The sequence below is a fragment of the Balaenoptera physalus genome (genome assembly GCF_965194825.1).
Source record: "Balaenoptera physalus genome assembly, chromosome: 15".
NCBI lineage: Eukaryota > Metazoa > Chordata > Mammalia > Artiodactyla > Balaenopteridae > Balaenoptera > Balaenoptera physalus.
Window position 1 is genome coordinate 68,464,763 of NC_138894.1, and position 21,142 is coordinate 68,485,904.

A 21,142-nucleotide genomic window follows, 5' to 3' on the forward strand; every position below is an offset into this window, starting at 1 on the left:
AAAAGCCCACCTGTTATTTGAGATTTGTGCTGGTTTACGCCTTTGATTGCCTATTTATTTTCAGTTGATATCTGTATATCTGCTTTAGTGAGAAATCTATTACATCTGAGATAAGATTGACTTATTATCCCCAATGAGAGAAAAGTTGAGATTGGATGTTAGCATGCGCCCTCAATTTCTACCCTACGTAGAATAGTAAAATGGACGGGGGACAGTCACCTGGGTGAGTGCTGGGGGCCATCCCTTCCCCCCCCCCTCCACCCCAGTCCTCCCCATTGCCGGGTGAGCTTTCCCAGTACCTGTGTGGAGGCCTAAGGTTGTCCAGAGAAAGGAGAAAGTTCAACCTAGAGCACCATGTTTTCTGGGCATCCCACCTATAGGTGGAGCACAGGAGCCCCTCAAACAAATACTCTAATAGTCAGGGTTGAAAGGGGGCCAGCCTTGATGAGGAAACTGACCGTGAGAGAGGTGAAGGTCTAGCCCAAGGCCACGCAGCTTCTTATTGGCTGAGCAAAAACTTGAACTCGGCTCTCTTAATTCCCAAACAAATATTCTCTCTACCAGTCAGGAGTGCAAATGCCATTTAGTTTCAAGTGTGGATTAACTTGTCCCTCCTTCTGGAAGGCTCAGATTTTTTCAGTGGCATCTGGATTGCTTCAGTTTCTTTCATTTACGTTTGTATCAGGGAAGAGAATGAGTCTGCTATGCTCTAGGATGTGTCGGTATTTTTTTCTGGCACAAAATTAAGCGTGGGACATCCCTTGATTTCTGAATTCAGAGCAGCACTTACCCGTACTGAACAACACCCATCAGTGGACCTGCAGGGCCAATGTCAAGAGCTTGGGCAATGTCGGCCAGGAACTGCTTCTGGATTCGGAATCGACGTTTGCCGATGCTCGCGCTCCCATCAATTAAAAATGACAAGTCAACTTTGCAGCCTAAGGAATGGAAAGGGACTCTGTTATTCTGCTTCTCTCTCATTGCATTCACTGCTCACTCCCCTCTTCCTCCACCAGAGCCCCCTGAGATGCCAACGAAAAGAAAGTTAAAAAAAAATAAGTAGCAAGATGCAAGGTATACTTATTTATTTATATCCGTAACTGATTTTCACCGGGTACCAAGGTCCTGGACACTGGGCTGGTACTTATTTCCATGACTGTTGTAGAATTCTCTGTATCAGCCACAGTTACAGACTACAGAAGCAGGGACCTCCCAGTCAAGTCTAAGAAGGCCCTCAGAATGGTCTCCTAGTTCAGACCATATAAGTGCAGACCCCCAGATGTGGGCATTCACCCAGACTGAGTCCCTGGAGCTTATGGTCTTTTACTCTCATCCTAACTTTTTAGAATTGTGTGTTGGCTCTCTATAAAGGTGGGAAGAATCGGCAGGGCCAGTGCAGAGGGGAGGGCAGGAAGTGTAGATTGAGAAATGGATACTTATCTTTCACTTCCCTGGGTGGGGCAACCCTAGAAATTATCCACCTGTCTCGACAGATACCTGTTCTTATTTGTAGCTACCTTAGATTTTTGCCCCTTCTCTTAGTTGTAACAAAGACTAGGACAGCTCTGGTTAGGATCTCGGGACCTCTGCAAGTAGATGAAGGTTAGGATGAAGGTGGGGGGATGGTGGGGCTGCAAGCTGGTTCAAACTTTCAAACGCTGAAAGGAATTGATGGAAAGCCACGTAAGCAAGTAGAAGTCGGTGTCTTTTTTATTTATTTATGTATTTTTGGCCGTGTTGGGTCTTCGTTGCTGCGCGCGGGCTTTCTCTAGTTGTGGTGAGCGGGGGCTACTCTTCGTTGCGGTGCGTGGGCTTCTTATTGCAGTGGCTTCTCTTGTTCTGGAGCACGGGCTCTAGGTGCACGGGCTTCAGTAGTTGTGGCACGTGGGCTCAGTAGTTGTGGCTCACGGGCTCTAGAGCTCAGGCTTAGTAGCTGTGGCGCACGGGCTTAGTTGCTCCGCGGCATGTGGGATCTTCCCGGACCAGGGCTCGAACCCGTGTCCCCTGCATTGGCAGGCGTATTCTTAACCACTGCGCCACCAGGGAAGTCCAAGTTGGTGTCTTCTTTGCTCTCGACTGAAATTATGTCATCTCAGGATGATAAAACTGATTATTCAGTGCTGATCAGAAGTTTCTTATTGGGAGGTATATAGTCCCTTGATTAACAAAAAATGAGGAATGAGTTCTTTAACAACTGCAATTTGGGAGACAAAAATATTTCAAAGCAGAGTTCCGTGGGCGAAAAGGAGAGAGACAGTAAAATTAGAAATTTCTGGACTGGAGTGTCTAGGAGGACATGGGGGCCAGCTCTGCCCTGTGTGGGAAGGGTGCAGCTGTCCAGACCAGCCTGGATCTCTAAGCTGCCACACGATCGCCCATGAGGCTGCTCTCAACTTCTGTTCTCTGCATTGTGTTGCTTCCATGGGACTGGGGTCCTCCCATTCCCTAAAAGGAGAAGCTCCATGGCAAGGAGGGATATATATATATATATATATATATATATTTAATGAAAGGAAGAAATGAACATGAGTTGATACAGTTTTAAGCAGAATTGATGAGAAATATTTAGTAAAGAGTGACACTACAGAATTGGCAGGTTAAGGGCAAAAGTTCTGAGAACATGCTTTATTCTGTTGCTGTGGTGCATGGCAATCAAAACCAGAGGAGAAGTAGGTGATGACAGGGGCCTCTCTGGGCCTGGCTGACTCCGCTGCATCTGGAATCAGTGCCTCGGCTCACTAGGGACCTCGCAAGCTTTTAGACCCTATGTGCCTGTATGGTCAGGGCCTGCAGACTCTTCCTGTTCAGCTGGCTTCCCCTGTCCTTTGCTGCCCCCAAACTGTCTATGCTCAAGCATGACCCTCGAGATGAAGATTGGAAGAAGTAAATAAGATCAAGAAGCGGAGTTTAGAGATGCCACTAAAGCCTGGGATAAAGCAAAAGAGAAGCAGAACTGCTCTATGGCTTGGCATGTTCCCCAAACAGGGCCAACCCTCTTTCCTAGGTCTGGGCTTGCGATGTGAATTGCCGCCAGCAGGTGGCAGCGGTGCTCTTTAGGGCTTGCCGCCCGCTGGCACCTATGCTGGAAATGTGGACGGACTCCCAGGCTCCACCCCAATCTATAGAATCAGATCTCAGTTTAGCAAGATCCCCAGGTGATTCCTATGCACATTAAAGTTGGAGAAGCAATCCTGAAGAGAGGTTTTCCTTCAGATGTCAGCATAGTTCAACTTTTGGCTGCGTTGGGTTTTCGTTGCTGCGCGTGGGCTTTCTCTAGTTGTGGTGAGCAGGGGCTACTCTTCGTTGTGGTGCGTGGGCTTCTCATTGCGGTGGCTTCTCTTGTTGCGCAGCACAGGCTTTAGGCATGCGGGCTTCAGTAGTTGTGGCACATGGGCTCGGTAGCTGTGGTGCATGGGCTTAGTTGCTCCGTGGCATGTGGGATCTTTCCGGACCAGGGCTCGAACCCGTGTCCCCTGCATTGGCAGGAGGATTCTTAACCATTGTGCCACCAGGGAAGTCCCTCTCCTTATTTCTTACATCTTGAACTGTGCTCAAGATTGATGTGTTGATTTCATAGGTTTTAAGGAGGTGAGGTGTTTCTCTGTTTCCTTTGCTCTCTTCACTCATTAGCCTGATGGCTGATATGAGGATCATCTTTGCTTCTCCTTCCCAAGAATGTTTTAATGACAATGGCTCCCGCTCAGGGCGTGTGCTCACTGAGACCCTAGTGGCTTCCTCATACAGAGATGAAAACATGCTGATGTGAAGATGACAACATCAATACGAAAGGACAGAACTGGGTTATGAAATGTCCAGCATGAGCAATTTATTACGGTCACTGAGGTTGCAGCAGGAGGAAGAAAAGGTAAGACAGAGTGTCTACAGTAATCAATCTACCAATTTTCTTAATTGCTTTGGTTTTCTTCAACGTGATACAATTTTATAGATTAACGCTTTTTGTTGGCCAGTATATTAGACCAGTGTTTCTTAACCCTGGATAAGTATCAGAGTTGCTTATGCAGCTTCAATAAATAAAGATGCCTGGGAATCACTCCAGGCGGTGCTTCTCAAGGGCTAGCATGCAAAGGAATTGCTTGATTCAGTAGATCTGGGGGCGAGTCTGAGGTTCTGCAGTTCTAACAAGCTCCCAGGTGACGTCAATTCTGCTGGTCCTCAGACCACACTTTGAGTAGCAAGAGCTAGGGAGAGACTGATTCAGTAGGTATGAGGCAGGAATTGGTACCTTTCATTTTTAAAAATGTCTTTAGGTGGGACTTCCCTGGTGGTCCAGTGGTTACGACTTCGCCTTCCAATGCAGGGGTTGCGGGTTTGATCCCTGGTCGGGGAGCTAAGATCCCACATGCCTTGCGGCCAAAAGACCAAAACGTAAAACAGTAGCAGTATTGCAACAAATTCAATCAAGACTTTAAAAATGGTCCATGCCAAAAAAAAAAAACCCCCAAAAAACGTTAGTCTTCAGGTGATTCTCACCCAGAGGTGAGTTGAGACTCACAGCCCATTGGTGGCGGACTTGTTGCAACTTTCTGGGAGAATTTGCAGGTGCTCTCCTTGGCTTGCAACACACAGCTCCCTCCTGGTTTTCCTCTTTGTCTCTGGTCCCTTCTTTCTGGTATCCTCAGGTGGCTTCTCTTCCACCGAGTTAGTCTTAAAGGTCTTCAGGTTTAAGTCGTCTGTTTCTTCTTACCCTATCCTGTCTCCCTAGGTCACATTTTCTGTTCTGACAGCTTTGGCTTTGAGCTATGGCGCATCATCTTCCAACTCTAAATTTCTGGCTGGGCTGTGCTTTCAGAATGTCAGATCTGGGTAGTTAACTCTCTGCTAGACCAAACGTCTTACAGAAGATGATAGGTGTAAACACTCTCCTGCCCCAATGTGCTCGGTCCCCAGTGGTCCTCATGGCAGCACCATTTGCCCTAGTTGTCCAAATCATCTTTAATGGCTCCCTCTCTCGCACTTCTACCTCTAACCCTCTGGATTCTTCCTTCTCTGTCTCTTGAATTTGCCCATTTCTCTCCATTTATGCTTCCCTCTCTGAGCTCTGTGTACCATCATCTCCACTGGACCACTGTCCTCGCTGGCAAGCGAGTCTCCTCCTTTCATCCGCCTTGTCGCCCCACTCCACCCCACCCTGTTGCCATAGCGATGTTTTAAACATCTGATCCTCTTGCACATAGATGGTGTAAATCCTTCCAAAGCTTCCCTTTCCCCTTAGAACAAAGTGACAGAAGAGAGGAGATAAATAGCTCCAGGGTAGGAGAGAGGCGGATTAGGGTGGGAGTGAGTGCGGAGAGGGGAGAGAGAGCAGATCAGATGTCAAAGCCACTATGGGTTTCTAGTTGTCAATTAACTTACTTGGATCTCCCTGGGATACTGGCTCCAAAGACTGTGTGCTTAATTCTTTTTTTGGAACAAATCCTGGAAAGAGCAGTAAAACTTTTGGTGACTTACAAGAACAGGAAGCATCTGGCCTCACCCCAGGGATGGGGACAAAATGGATATTCACACTCAGCTCAGGGGGCTTGGCTTACTAAGTGTGCTCTTCTCCATAACACCCCCATCTTAAGAGAGAAGAATGAATGAATACTTACCGACAGCCTACTAGAGACACAGTACTCCCCTGGGTGCTTACAGGCATTTGAAGTCAGGAGACTTGAGATTTGTCCCCTACTGCCCGTTAGGAGACAACCATAGTCTCTTTATCTGAAAGCATTAAGCACTTTGCCGGTGTAAATTATCCCTCTGTAAAATTCTGAAAATCTTGAGGTCAGGGCACGTGTCTCACTCATCACGTGAACCTTTCGTGTGGTCCTCAGTCAACATTCAGTGACTGAGTTGATGAAAAAAGATGAGTGAGACTGAGGACAGTCTAATGGGGGTTGGGTGTAGACTGGAGGGGAAGAGATGAGATACAAGCAACTCAAACAAATAAGAGAGTCTATAATGCTTCCCTTCCCCTCCAGCAGTCTGAGACCAGAGTACAGATGCAAAAGGGTTTAGGGCTTTGAGAGGGGGTGTATGTGAGTTGAATTTCAGCCTCAAGGGTCTTCTTCAGAGCTGTTTACCTGGGAGCCAAGTTCACAAATATATCATATAAGGAAATAAAGACAATAAATACGAGTCTTTTTAGGCTTGGTAAGGCCAATGAGTTTCCTAGGCAGAGTGAAACTTGCAGCACCAACTAGAAGTGAGTCTCCCCGTTTCTGGGATGCTGGGTAGCGCCACTGAGAGTCTCCCCCAGTGGAGGGAGGTGCTAAGGGCTCTGCTCGCTCCTGGCTGTGGTGAGCTTTCTCCTGGCTTGTTAGTTTTTCCGATTTGCAAAGCACATTATTTCATCTTCCCATTAAAGGTCAGCTTGCTCATCCCACTTCTTCACATCATTTAAAAAATTCACGAATGACATTTCTCAGCCAGGAGCTCCGGGAGGGGAAGAAATACATGTCCAGAGGCCCGAGTCTTCTCCTCCATCTCCCCCTTACCCACCCACCAGCAAAATCTGCCTTTGAACCAAGAGTCAGAAGGCTGCATTTGCTGTTGGAGTTTCAAACACTTAACGCAGTAAACAGGGAACAACATTCATTCATGTGAAGGGAAAACCTGAATCCCATTTGCAAAGAAGGAAGAAGAAACAGAAGGAAGTCAAAGTGTGCTCCCAGACGGAGTGAGGGTCTAACCCATTTTGGGGGCCTGGAACTCACTCCCTTCTGCTTTTTTGTCTTCACATTTCCTTCCCCCTTAGTGATCCAGTCTTGTCCCTTACCCAGACCTCCCTGTAGGAGTTTCAGCGGGCCCTTCGCATGGTCACCAGACCCTAATGTCGGAGGTGACACTGTTGGAAAGCCTTCTCTAGCTGAGCTTAGTCTCTGTGCCACCTGCTGTACGAATCTTGATCTAGTCACGGCCAGGAGGATGGGCTGTATAATTACCTGCATCTAGAAGCACCGATCCAGGTTTCCATAATTCAGTTTCCCCTGATTTTCAAAATTAAAAAGAAACAAACTCATTACTTAGATGAAACCAGCAGAAGCTCTCAAGTGAACTGCCAAGATGATAATGTTTTCTAACTGTGGCAGAAAGTTCAGTAAAAAAGCATGAGACCAGACTTTGGGATGAAGCAACCTGAAATCTGTGGGATTTTCTCATTTAAAGCTCTTAAAGCCAAAGACGAAAACATCTTTACTCTTTTCTTCCTTTCCCTGTGCACCAAGAGTCACGGAATAATAGGAATCCTGGAATTCAAGGGGACCTAAAAGCTCATTCAATTTGAACCAACCTCCTAACCTGCTTCAATAACATCTCTACCTAAGCGAGTGGCTGGCTGGTGCTTGGATACCTCCAGAGACAGGGAACTCATTACATTTGCAACCAAAGTAGTGCATTTCTTCTTGGACTATTGAGACTTTGAGAAAACTTTTCATTGTATCAATATGAAATCTTTATCCACCCATCCATCCTTCCATCCACCCATCCACCCGTCACACTCAATAAGCACCCAAAATATGCCCAGCATCATTCTGGGTACATTTGCCTTACCCATCTGTTTGTGTTTCTTTCCTTAGAACCACACAGAACAAATCTGGCCCCTTCAGGGAGCAGGCAGTCCACTCATTTCCCGAGGCTCTGCTTCTCATGGTGTGCCTCAAGCAGAATAGAGCAGAGTGGCACCTGGCATCCCATCTGTTTAATGCCCTTCACCACAAACCAGTGCTGATGAAGTGGCAGCGGTGGTTGGAAAGGGGAGATTTTTACCCAATAGTCCCTGATCTCTTTTGGAGAATTATGGCTGGGAGGGGCTCAGAGGCAGCACAAACATATTAGGAAGCCTCGTAAGGACACCCTAATGGCTGTTTCTCTCCCTCTCTCATTCCCTCCCCTCTCCCCTTGCCTTTAGCTCTCAAGGCTGAGAGCATAACCAACTGTTTCATTTCTTAAAGGCCATCAGCTTTCCAGCACACTGCAATTATTAACACACTCAAATGAAGTGGTATTTTCTTTTGCATGATTAAAAGATGCCAGGCTATTTTGAAAGATAGTCTGTGTTCTTGCAGGTTCTGGGTTAATGGTGAGAACTGAGTTTAATTTGGCTCAGCCATTAACCAGGTGTAGGACCTTGAGCAAGTCACATGCCCTCGATGAACCTCAATTCCTTTTTGAGTAACATTAGCAGTTTGGGTGGGATGATCTCCAAGTTCAAAATATTTATGATGTATATGTTTAAACATTCAGCTTCTTTAGCCTCATTACTCTATCGCCACCTACTGGTAAAAATATGCGCTTTGCCCTTTTCCTTAAAAAAAGGTGCTGGTGACGTCTCAGTTTTTGCCCAAGGCTTTCAGCACCCTTGGGTGTGAGGAAGGATTAGAATGCTGGAGGCTCTATTACTTTGGCAGGAGATAAACCGTTCTCTGACATGAGGGATTTTCAAGCCTCTTACTCCTGTCCTGGAGGCCTGTCCTTCTGTCCATGCCACTTTCATTTGTTTGGGACAAGTTTGAACCAAATCGCTTTCATCCAAAAGCCAAAGGCTGAAAAAATATCTGGACAGCTCAGACTTGGTGTTCTGGGATTTGGTAGTAATGAGAAGTAGATTTGTGAGAACATTTGTGCTCTGGTGTTGAGGTCTGAGGGCGTGGTGCGGGGAGAAGAGAAGTCAGAAGACCCGTCCTGAGTCTACCAAAACACTAGCTGGCGATCTGGGGGGCTCACCTACCTTCTCTGATCTCCAGTTTTCTCCTGCGTAAAGCCAAGCTCATAGGGACTTCTCCTGCCCTGCCTCACATGAAGGTAAATGTATATAAAATCACTCTGAAAAGTGTAAAAGGTGCTCGTGAAAAAACAGCTAATTATTTTTGTGATAATCCTAGCTCGGTCACCTTATAGATACAGTCAGTGTCTAAGAGAGGTATTGATTTTGAACATGCACTGACCAAGCTCCTTCCGAGCATTAAGTCACAATAACCCTGTGGGTCAGATACAGCCATGATCCCACTTTACAGGTGAGGAAACCGACGCACAGGGAGTGGCAGAACAGAACATTAAGCCCAGGCAGGCTCCACCTGCATGTAATCACCACCTGTTTATCACACGGGAGGCGCCATGGTCGCTTCAGCATCTCAGGGTACTGGGTGAGGCCACGGAAAAGCTACGCCTGAACTACACCTGTAATGCACACGAAGCGTGAGGGCCCAGAACATTCCTGTTTTAAGATCCGTGACGACCTTTGCACTGGTTACAGCTCCTTCTGTTCCCTGCACATCTGGAAGTCACCAGCCCGGGATCCAAGCGGGAGCCCCCTAAGGGAGGCCCTTGGGGCTCTCAAATTTTATGGGGCAGAAGCACAGGTGACCCTTTAGCCCCCCGGCTTCTCCCCGGTGACTCCCGGTGCAGTTTTTAGGAGGAGGTGGTCGTCTGAGAGGCAGCAGCCCCTGGAGCCAGGGGACTCTGCACACCCCCCTTCTGGGGCCTGGCTTCATGCCCCGAGGGCTGCACATTTCCCTTGGAGAACTTTCTCTGGCTGCAGTGAGATGGGGGCACACGGAGAGCAGCTGCAGCTGTGCCAGAGGAGCCTCGTGCCTGCAGCCCGACACACAAGGGCTGTCAGAGAAGGCTGAGGACAGTCAGAGGTCCTGGGCAGGGGCCGTCACGCCGGCGATGCGTCAGCAGTCCCGGGTTTACAGGTGGATTCCCTCCAAAGCTCCGTGTGGAATATTTGTTTGGCAGCCTCTTCTCGTGGAAACAACATCAACTCCACTGTTAGGTTTCCAGGCCAGTGAAGCTTATCTGATCAAACAGAGCTCATGGTACTGTGAAGCCAGGCAGCAACAGGATGGTTCCAAGGAAAAGTCCCCGAGTTGTTTAGCTTCAGTCACTCCAGTCCCGTCTCAGAGGGTCCCGGTAGGAGGGGCAGGGGTCTGCCTATGGGGGCTGGAGGAGGCCCCAGAATTCTAGAATCTGAAAATATCTGAGTCATCTTTGTAGTTCTAACAGCACAGTGTCTGACATATAGTACGCTCAGTAAATTTTTTTAAAATTAAAGAACAGTTCCCCTGCAGTGGAAGCGGTGGCTTAAATTGGGGACGTGTCAAGTTACACCTGTGGGCAGAAAGCATAGTGGGAGGAGGAAGCAGGAATCACTCAGGGTCATAAGTTCGGTGTCCCGTGGAGGAGAGGATGAAATATTGAGGCCGACGACAACATCATTAGGTCCCTACATAGCTGCCTGGGTCTGTTAATGGTTTGCCCTAAACATAGATGGGGTATTTAATGGGGCTCATGAGATTCCGTCCCATGTGATGTAATTTTATCAGTGACTGGAAAGGAGACAGGTGGCATGTTAATCAATTTGGTGGATGACAGAGAAGTTCGAAGGATTGTTAATATATTCAATGACAGAATTAAGATTCAGGAAGACTACAGGATTGGGGTGACCTGCTTCTGTAGAAATACCTGAGAAAAAACCCTGGGAACTCGAGTGATTGCCAGTTCAGCAGGAGATGAACGGATGATGAGAGAGAACCTCCCCCCCACAGGGAACTTGGGATGTTTTCATGGAACCGGCGTGTTTAGGGCGAGAGGCAATTCCCGGGCACAGCCCTTGAGGCGTCGTGTCCTGCTCTGAGTGCCCTGCTCTCACTCACTGACAGACTGTGGTTTAGCTCGAGGGTGTGATGCCGAGTTACGTAAGGACCTGCTGGAGGGATGAGAGGAATTTGTCCCAGAAAAGATGAGACATAACGGAGGACGTGAAGGCTACTTTCATATATTTGAAAGGCTCGCTAATTTATGCTCTTAAAAATATTGAAGACCCCCAAAGAGCCTCTGTTTGTATTGGCTACGTCTACTGATTTTTCTCATGTTAGAAATTAAAACTGTGCATCCTCTCATCTGAAACACAGTATTAACTATCCATCTATTTCACTATTTATTCACTTCAAAATAACAATAGACCTATCTATTCTATTCTAATATTTTTTATGAAAAATAACTGTTTTCTGAAACAAAAGCATTCAATGAGAAGAGTGGCGCATTTCTTCAGTGTCTGACGTAATAGAAGGCAGCTAGAATCTGATGTCAGTTCCTTCAGTCGATCTGTGGTGAAATCTCGTTTTTGTTGAAGGGTGTGAAGAAAACCTGGCCTCACCCAGTTATGTACGCAGAGAAGTGAGGGCCTCACAGAAGGCCTGAAAGCAGGTCCCCAGACCACACTTTGAGAAGTACTAGTTTAGAAACATTAGGAGCAGTGGGCTTAAGTTCTATATAGTATGCTTAACAATGGGACTGGGAAGTTATCCTACACAGGGCAAAGGTCTCTGTCATGCCATAAGGAATGCATTGGTTTGGTGGGAAATTAGATCAGAGGCACTTTATACAATTCTTTCCAATTCTACGATACGCTGATTTTCTAGCTGAGGAATTGGGTGACTTGTCTGAAATGCACGATTATGTGGGAAGTGAGAGCCGGTCGAAGGGTAGCTAAGACCCCGCGTGCGAGTGCTTCCCGGCCTGCGGGAGCAAGCGCGGGGCTTCGCCACTGTCCAGGCCTGTGTGCCTTGGGGGAGGAGGGGCCCCAAGGCAGGGGCACGCGGGGGTCCGCGGGAGGGTCTGAGGCGCTCAAAGCAAAGCTGCAGGGGTGACGGTGGAGGGGGAGGAGCCGCAGAAAGGGGTAGGATTTGAGGCTGAGAAAGGAGCTGGGAGCATCTGTGCGGTCAACGAGATAGAGCTTTCGTTAGTTACTGGGGCGTGGAGAGAAAGGGAGGCTCAGAGCTACAGACCCAGGGGGAAGGTTACGAAGGGTTATAAAAAGGGAGTGGGATCAAGTGCTCAAAACAGCCTTGGGTTGCTGGGCAGGAAAAACACGAGCTGGAGGTCAAGTAAGCGCCTTGTTGCCATCATGCCCCAAGCCGAGTCTGATTGGCGACGTGTGTCTGGGTCTTTGCTCTGTGTCCCGGAGGCGGGTCCTGGGGTGGCACGGGGGCGGGGGGGGGGGTGCCTCTCCAGCCAACCCAAACCCCTGACAGCCCTTGGGTGTCTGGACTGGCAGAGACGTACTCTCGACGCACTGAGAACGGACAGAGCAAAGCGATGCTTACTAGAGTTAAAACAACTTGGCATGACCTGGAGGTGAGCGGCAGAGGCCAGCAGGTGCGGGGAGAAGGTGTTTGTTAAGTGCGGCAGAGCAGGGACGGCAAGCAGGGGGCAGCCTCGCCAGGTTTCTGGAAAGCAGCTCCGGAGAATCCTGCCCTTGGATACCCGGGGGGATTCCACAGGGTCAGTTGATTTACATGCAACCAGCAGTCTGCTTTCTCTTATTTTGCCCCCTGATGAAAGTGCCTTGGAAGTAAGCCGAGCTTTCTGTGGTTGGCTCTACTTTTGGGGGTTGCAGAGGAGGCACAGATCCTGGCCAAGGGCACTAGAGGAAGTAGTGCCCCAGGCTTGGCTGCCTGAACTGTCCCATGGGCCTGTTAGGGTCTAAAATGGCCTTGGAGTCCTTGGCCTGCTCAGCGATCTGATCTTTAAGCCCTTTGTCCTGAACAGCAGCATGTACGTTGCCAGAGGTGCAGTTGTGAAGCCACAGAAGCTCTTAGCCCTGTCCAGGGGACCCGGTGGAGCCCCTACTGCCATCTGGAATCAAAGCAAAACAGAACCTACAGTCTCTAGGACTCTTTGAACTTGTGGAGGACAGACAGGTATCCCCCAGCAAGAGAAAGGCCTGGACTCTTCTGTTCCTAGTACCCCGAAGCTACAAAGGAAATTGTCTCTCAAGTCTGTCAACTCATGGCCCAGCCCCAAACAGAGTTTGTGGAAAGCATCTAACCGGGTGAGATTTTTCTTTCTCATCTCTGCAGGCCTCAACAGCGTCTCAGAGAAGAGAACTTGTTTCTTCTCGCTGCATTCCCAGTTCTTGGGCCAGACCTTGAAGAGATGCACACAGAAGTGAAGAAAGGGGAGCCAAGGGAGTGTTGTAATTCATAGGAGAATTCCTGGAGAGAGAATGTATTTCTATTCCCCATATCACAGAACTACTCAGGCAAAATTGGCTCTGCCCTTTCCTGGGAAATGATAAAAATGTCTCTCTTTCTTTGACCCTTGTTCCTCAAGTATAAACCCGAGAGAGTATCCCTTTTCAGGTTTGTAAGAGCCTAGTTACTGAATCCTTAGGAATTTCTATCACAACCTCCACAAAATTGCCTCTGGGGAATGGCGATTGTGAAAGCTTTGCTTATTTAACAGCTTCCTTACTTTCCTTACAAGTTGGGCCCTTGAGCAGTATCTTTTGTTGGCATATCTGGTTTAATGCTTTCTGTCCAAATCTGAGTCCAATGACAAGGATTTGGAAAGACAAACCCCATGTAAACAAGCTTAACTTTCGTCAGTAGCTAGAAAGGTGAGTTCAGGTTCTTACCTGGATTAGTTCAGGTTCCCACCTGGATTAGTTCAGGGGCTATTTTGGCTGTTAGTGTAGGTGGTGGTGGACCAGAAATCTGTAATAACATTTGACTGGTCAGAGCATGAATTTTAATCTAACTGTTCTCATTCTTTCCTTGATCCATCCTAGCAAGACATTACCAAGGTCAGAACCAAGGTAAAGTTTGTCCTTGGGTGGTCTGAACCTGCCCTGGAGGAGGCATTGAAATGCGGAAAAAAAAAAAAAATGTATTTAACTCAAAACACTAACTGACAATTCCAGGTAACAGTAACCCTTGTACTTCACAACTGTCAAAGTAAGCATCTTTTACTAAAGTGCCATATTTCTTTATACTTCATTATTCTTACAATAATTCAGCTGTGCCACTCCTGAGGGGGTTAAAGTAATTCTTCAATAGAAATGTCACTTAACATTTAGCAATTTGCTTAAACTGCATTAACATGGTATTGATGCAAATAGCATTAGCTTTCAGTCATTCTTAAGGGTACACAATGGGTTATCCTTGATTACTCTGTGGGAGAATCAAATACACTTCAGCATCCATTATTCACTGGGCAATTTTTCTGAAGCAAGGCTTTAAAAGGGAGGAGGGAGATGGGAGATTCTGTAAAGAGAGATGCAAAGTCCATTTTTGGGGAAAGGGGACCACATAAAAAGCAGCTGAGGGAAAGAACCAAGTTTCATGGAAGGGAAGAGATAAGAGGTCATGGGAAAATATCAGTTTTTCTTAGAATCAAATCTATCTGCCATAACTTTTCATTCCCTTTGTCTTCATTCCAATTATTTGGACACAAACTCAAAATAGCTCTGTTTTCTAATTATAAAGCTAACACATGCTGACTGTCAAAATATACACTATGGGTAGTAAGGAATCATCTGCAATCCCTCTATACAGCAGTGGCTGGTTTACAATTTTGGTATATAGTGTTCTATCCCTTTTTCTATGCACATGTTCTCATGTGCAAAAACATAATTATAAAACATGAGATTGGTATCCATCCTGTTTTGTAGCCTGCTTCTTTACTTAACAACCTGTCACAGACCAATCTTCTGTCAGTAAGTGCGCATATTTTAATAGCTGTATAGTAATTTCTTTAACTGTTCTGACAATGGACGATTAAACCGTCTCCATCTATTTTTCTATCATGAACAACATCTGTGTCCAGGCTTCTTTTGACTTTGGCTGATAATTACCTTAGGATATATTCCTGTAAGTGCAAATGCTGAGTCATTTCTCCATACTCGGGCCCAAACTGTGTTTTATCAATTTCCAATGTTAATTGGTGAAAAATTACATCTTATTGTTTACTTCGCATTTATTTGACTCCTGGTGAAGTTGAACGCCTTCTGTTATATTTATGGGCCATTGATAGTTCTTCCGTGGCCTGCCTGGTCATGGCCTTCACCCATTTTTCTTTTGGAATATTTGTCTTACTATTTTGGAAGACTGGATTTTAAGAAAAACCTTCTCCTGACACCTTAAGGAAGATAAACATTCAGAGATGAGATACATGTTGGTGAGAAGGGAAATTGCACGTGGAAGGGATGGGCAGTTGTAGATGCTGGTTCCTTCCTGTCCCAGGTTTCACCACTTCCTCCTCCTTAGCTGCCCTTGGTCAGGGGGTGGCATGGAGTAGAAAGGTGCATCACCATGCCTTGCCACTAGGTAGCGCTCTGCTCCCCTCCCTGGTTTACCCTTCAAGGTGGACATTCTGATGATATGTTAGATCAGCGGAGGCAACCATGGCACTTCTTGAGACGAACCAGACCAGGAAAACAATGCCAGGCGAAGCCACGTTCCACCTTCCAAGCCCATGGTAGATTCAGCAGGCCCTGCAGCTGGGCCTGAGGCATTCTCCATCTTTTCCAGAACTCTTTGCTCAGCGTAACTATGGACCTCATTCTCCAGGCTGCCCCCTCTGGCCCCGGGATGCAGCCCTGCGACCTCCTGGCTCCGCTGGGTGCCGAGGTAGTCCTTGGCAGGCTCTCCCGTGAACAGCCTCGCTTCTGCCCTGTGGGTGGTCTCTGTCACTGTGGCTCTTGGCTCCCCGAGCCCCAGCCTTGACTTGTCCCGTGCTCCTCTCTGCCTTGTTGGGTTTGCACATCCGTGGGGCAGTTAGGGGGCCATGAAGTGGCCTTGGTGTCCAGCCGCGTCTTCCTTGGAGTCCTGCCACCTACATCAGCTCCTCTTCGTGGGCTAGGGCTGGGGGAACCCCTTGCTTTTCCTACTACAAAGTTTCTATTCTTTCCTGGACTCCCTCCAAGTTCCTGTGTCCTGTCTGAAAGGGCATCTTTACCTCATCGTAGAGCAAAGACGACTCATAGACCCCCAAATGCAGGCTGCTCCCGTTCCAGCTCACACTTCTCAGGTGTCCTGCTGCAGGGGTCTTGGTGGGATGTGTTCACCGACGTAGCCCAAGACCCTAAAATGGTGCCTGACACACAGTGGGCACTCAAGAAATGGTTTTGAATGAATAAATGAATCAGGTTTTGCTTGCACGCCCCATCTACAATCACTTCTAGAATCTTTTGACTATAGTCACGTATATGAAAGGAAAAAAACCACTTCATAAATGCATCAACAGCAACTTGCTTGTCCATCAGCAGAAGAGTTGCTCTCATAATTAACAGAATATTTTCAGCTATTTGAAGAAATAAAGAAGTTATCTATATATTAAATATTATTTAATATGGTTGGGCTAAAATATCACAGCGAATATCTGTAGCCAAGCACTAGGACAGGCATTCATGAAAGTAGACTGGTGGTTCTCCAGGGCTGGGGGGGAGAAGGCTTAGGGGGACACGGTGAGTGACCATCAGTGGGTGTGGGGGTTCTTTTTGGGGGGATGAAAATGTTCTAGAACTGACTGTGGTGATGGTCGCACAACCCTGTGAGTATACTGAAAACCATTGAACTGTGCACTTTGAATGGGTGAATTGTATGGTAGGTGAAGAGTATCTCAATAAGGCTGTTATTTTAAAAAAAAAATAGGCATTCAAACACCGATCTTCACTCTTCTTCATTCCTACAGAAAATCCTTTGAGTAGGCCATACACATTTTAAAAAGTCTTCTCTTCCTTCCTACCCCCCCCCCCCCTTTTTGGCTCCTTTCTTAGCAATTAGGGCACAGGCTGCACGGAGCGCTTGCCCTGAATATTTGTCTAGCAGTCTGTGGGGCAGCGTGGACGTGGGTGCTGGACCAGGATGAAGAGCGAACACTGATGGGCTGCGAGGCTGCTGCCCAAAGCTCCTGTCCCCAGGCCAGGAATAAGGAAGCTTTGCCAGGCTGGGGGCCACTGCTTCAAGTTGCCTGAGGTTTTCCATAAGCACAGGCCCAACTTGCAACAGGATTTCCAAGCTCCTGGTGTAGCCAAATAAATATGCCCTGGGCTTAATTGTATGTGTTATGTAAAAACTGACATCCTCTAAGGAGACACCTACACACTCAGCTACTCAACAGTCTTTGAAAGAACCAAGATGGTGGGGGAGTGTCTAATATCTTTCAGAAATCATTTGTATGGTATTTTTATTTGGAGACTTTATATTATAGCTTCTTCCACGAGTCATGCATACAGGGTGCCTGGCGCAGGGAGAGAACGGACTGTGAGTTCTGTTACTGGTGCTAACCGATCACAGCGGGAATTGGCTGTGCCTAAGACCCTCGAATCTTGTCACCCCACTGATGTCAAGGCAGGTCAGGCCCCTGATTCTGTGCTGCATCGTTAGTGCCTCGGGTGTTCGTTTATGGCAGGGATGCCTCCTGCAAGGGGATTCACGGAGAGCCGGCTGCCGGGCGTGAATCGTGGCTCTGCTGCTTCCCAGCTGTGTGGCTGGGGACCAGTTGCCTCACTGACCTACTCCTTGGTTTCCTCCTCAGTGCGATGAATTAGTCAAACTAGAAGTAATGTATCTACTTTCTAAGGTTGTTCTGAGGATTTAATAGGTTAATATTTGTCAGGTGCTTAGAAGAATGTCTAGCACATTGAAAGTGTTTGGATTTGTTGAATAGAAAGATGACTAGGGAGCTGGGCTCTGACATGGAAGGCGGGGAAGGGGTCGTGCTGCAAGGCACTGATGTTAGGAAGCTGGAGGTGAGGCTGAAAGAACGAGCCCTAGGCACTTCCTCCTGGGACGAAAACGTGGCACCAGGTGGGAAATATTTGGAAAAAGTAGCTTGAGACAACAGGGACGCTCCCGCTGTGGAATTTCCCGCCCTCTTGCCAGAAGACCTTCAGAGCTGGTATAGGTGCTCATTGCCCAGGAAGCCTGGTGTAGAAGCCTGTGTAAAACGGGTGTTTGGATTATCAAATGGGCTCCTAAGGTCGTATTTGATGTAATACTGAGATTAATTCCATAAACTGGACTTTGGTAAAACCTAAAACATGATTTAAGAAATGGATACAAGTGGGCAGACATAAAGCAATCAGAAAAGGAATAAAAACTTGAGCTATCTGGCTTTTCCTAAAGGGGTTCTTTTTGTTTTGTTTGCTTCTAATATTTGAAGACTTCCGGGAGTATTCAGTTTGTCCCTTGAAACAAAACAAAACCCAACAGTGTTTACATAGAAATCTATTATCCCTTCAACTGAGCTTTTGGAGAAATGGGGATTTTGCAATGGGAAAGTTTCACGTCATATCCTACCTTCCCAAGTACGATTAACAGCAGTCCTTTTTTCAAATCTATATTAAGTCACTTCTACATAGTTTGCTTAGCTTTTAGCTTGGTCCTGAATTATTACTGGGCTCAGGTTTACCCCTTGAATCTGGGAGGGCATGACACACACCCCTGGCCCAGGTCTCCAGCGCTCTCCCCTCACCCAGCTTAAAAGGTAGGAGATAGGCTCATACACAGGCATTCAGACAGAGCTACTAACTCTAAAAACCCCAGTCTTCCACTCTTCTAGCACATGGCAACACACAGTCTACCTACTGACCCAGCTCCTGGCTTCTCTGGCCCACGGGCTGTGGTCTGAGGCTGCTGGTGGTAGAGCCTGCAGATGGGGGTGGCTTTGACAAGGTGGTGTGGGTGCCTTCAGCTGCGGCGGTCCCCAGTACTTGCATCAGGGGGACTGGCTGTGCTGTTGTCCCGGGAGCTGATGGGCTCTGATAGGCTTTTGTGGTCTCACCTGTAAGAAAGTGGAATTACACTGGGTCTTACGAAACAGCCGGTAGGCTCTTCAGGGCAGAAATAAACATTTCTTGAACACTAGCTATGAGCAAAGTCCTGTGCTAGCTGCTGTGGAGGAATGTACAATCTGGATGGAGGAATAAGCCAATAAACAAACCAAAGATGAAATAACAAAATACTTACAAGACAGCTCCAAACAACATTAACATAGACAAGGCCGAACATGATTAACTGTCAAATTAATTTTCCATACACCAGAAGCAATGGTTCATGAACGTGTTTTTTTTTTTGCTGTTTCAGTTAGTGTTGGCCTGGGGATAGGGCGTACTTTCAGGGCTTTCACTATTTTAGACAATGTGTCTTAGATGTGCTAGTTTAGATTTGGTTCATGATTAGCCGACTGACTCCTCTGGACCCCAGTTTCCTCATCTATAAAATGGGGTATCGGAACTAATTAGATGGTAAGGACCATCTAGATGATTCTTCTGAATTGTGCTCTTCATCCACGTGTGATGATTTAGATTGTTTCGGTAATTTTAAACGAGTCTGAATTTGTTAGGTTGAGGGCATGAGGACACAGGGCCCACTGGGCCTTGGCGTTGTATTGAGAACCGTGGGTCTGCGCCAGAAGGAGACAAAACATGGTCCCCAAAGTGAACGGCACCGCAGTCCTGGGAGGGAACAACAGCCACCAGCCACTTGTGTCTGCTGGACCCATGGCAGGTATGCCAACTTCTACACCTGTGCATCTCTATTAGTTTCCTGGGGATGCTAACAAATTACCATGTGCTCAGCGGCTTAAAACAACAGAAATTTATTCTCTCACAGTTCTGGAGGCTGAAAGTTGGAAATCAGTGTCACTGGACTAAGCTCCCTCCAGAGGCTCTAAGGCTCCCTCCAGAGGCTCTAAGCTCCCTCCAGAGGCTCTAATCTGCTCCCTGTCTCTTGCATTTCCTGGTGGCTGCTGGCATTCCTTGCCTTGTGGCCCCACCCCTCCAGTCTTCAAGGCCAGCATCTTCAATTCTCCCTCTGCTCCATCTCCATGTGGCCTTCTCCTCTGTGTGGTCAAATCTCCCTCTGCCTCCCTCTTTTAAGGATACATGTGATTGCATTTAGTCTCTTCCACAACCCTGCCCCCAGACAATCCTGGATAACCTCCCCATCTAAAGATCCTTAACTTAATCACACCAGCAAAGCCCCCCTGCCTTCCTCCCCACTCCTCCTTTTTTGCTGTATAAGGAAACATTCACAGGTTCCAGGGATTAGGACATGGATATGTTTTCGGGGGTCGTTTTTCAGCCTATGAGAGCATCCCAGCTCTAGCCTTAACTCTGCTTAGGGATGAAGCGTCTTTGGTCACAGAACAGCAGGTCAAGGGGGGTAGCATCTGAGATAGAAGGAGCTGCACTCTTCATGGGAACCACCCAACCTCCTCTTTGACATTGTACAGCATGCTGGGCAGTGTCAGACCACAACCCTGTCCAGCCATGCAGACAGCTGTGAGGTGGCATCGGGTGTTTGGACCCACTGCTCAGCACTGGCACCTGCTCATTTCCCCACCCTGACGCTATTACCTCCTGTGGGAGAGCAGGTCAGCACGCAGCGCCCTGGGATTGGGTTGGAGTTCGGCCATCCTGTCTGCTCTTGCAGGCATTAGCCCGGCAAGGCAGGAAGTGGATCCCTCATTTACCCTGATGTTTGCTAACAGTTGGTTGCCTTTAAAGCCACCTGGAGACTGTGCCAGACAGATTGCTAAAGAGCTGGCAGCGGCCTCGGGGGTTCAGCCAGTCTTCACGCCATCCTTGGGCAAAACTAGTGTGATTTATGACATTTCCATTACTCTAAAGGAATTGAGCTTTCATAACAAGTCCTAGGGAAGTTTCTAATTTCTCTGAAGTACTCTTCTGTTATACCCTCTGGTAAATGCTACCAGGCAGTAATGCCTCTTTAGGGAGACGCAGGCCCAGGTTCATACAGGGAAAAGCCATTTAATAGAATCACTTGTATATTTTATGAAATAGGATATAATTACTAACTTGGAGAGAAATATATAAATAAACTGACAGTACATTTTACTTGCAAAGTATTAATTGAACCGCAATTAATTAAATTAAAAATAAAACTTCTACTCGGAAATAGTCAATATTTTTGCCACTTTAAACTCATTGGCTATGGAGGATCTGAATTATCTTTTTCTCACAACATTGGCTAATTCTGAGGTTTCTGACCCCCCCCCCCCCCCCCCCCGGTTTGCCTTTGCAGGTATTGATTTGCTAGAGAGCAGATTAAATATCCTGAGGGCAGCCATTTATGTTACTTGCTTAGAACACAGATGTTTTCAAGCACATCATAAATTCAACCAACAGAGCCAAATCCCTGGTCTTCCAATATCTTCCACAGAAGACCTAGTCGTTTTTGCCTGCTCTCCTTCACAGAATATAACTGTCTTTAAGAGGGAAATAGAGAAGATACTCTACCCCAATGCTTCCAGTTCCTTGCTGAGCATAATGCCTGATGTGACCCAAAGTGAATTCTTCACGGGACCAGGTTCTTTTTGAGCAATTTGAAAT

The 21,142-nt window shown here is 47.2% G+C and overlaps 1 protein-coding gene across 4 annotated transcripts in view; it reads right to left on the reverse strand.

Moving 5' to 3' along the window:
* The window catches only part of VIT (vitrin), a 147,664-nt gene that overhangs the window by 28,380 nt on the left and 98,142 nt on the right, over positions 1-21,142 (reverse strand). For 3 of the 4 annotated variants that reach the window (XM_082427747.1, XM_082427748.1, XM_082427749.1), the window contains 4 exons: positions 18,379-18,570; positions 6,945-6,989; positions 5,374-5,436; positions 791-938 (listed from right to left, as the gene is read on the reverse strand). In XM_082427747.1, coding sequence (XP_082283873.1) covers positions 791-938; positions 5,374-5,436; positions 6,945-6,989; positions 18,379-18,570 — 448 coding nt within the window. The remainder of the gene's footprint in view (positions 1-790; positions 939-5,373; positions 5,437-6,944; positions 6,990-18,378; positions 18,571-21,142) is intronic. The other variant, XM_082427750.1, reaches the window with a different exon arrangement.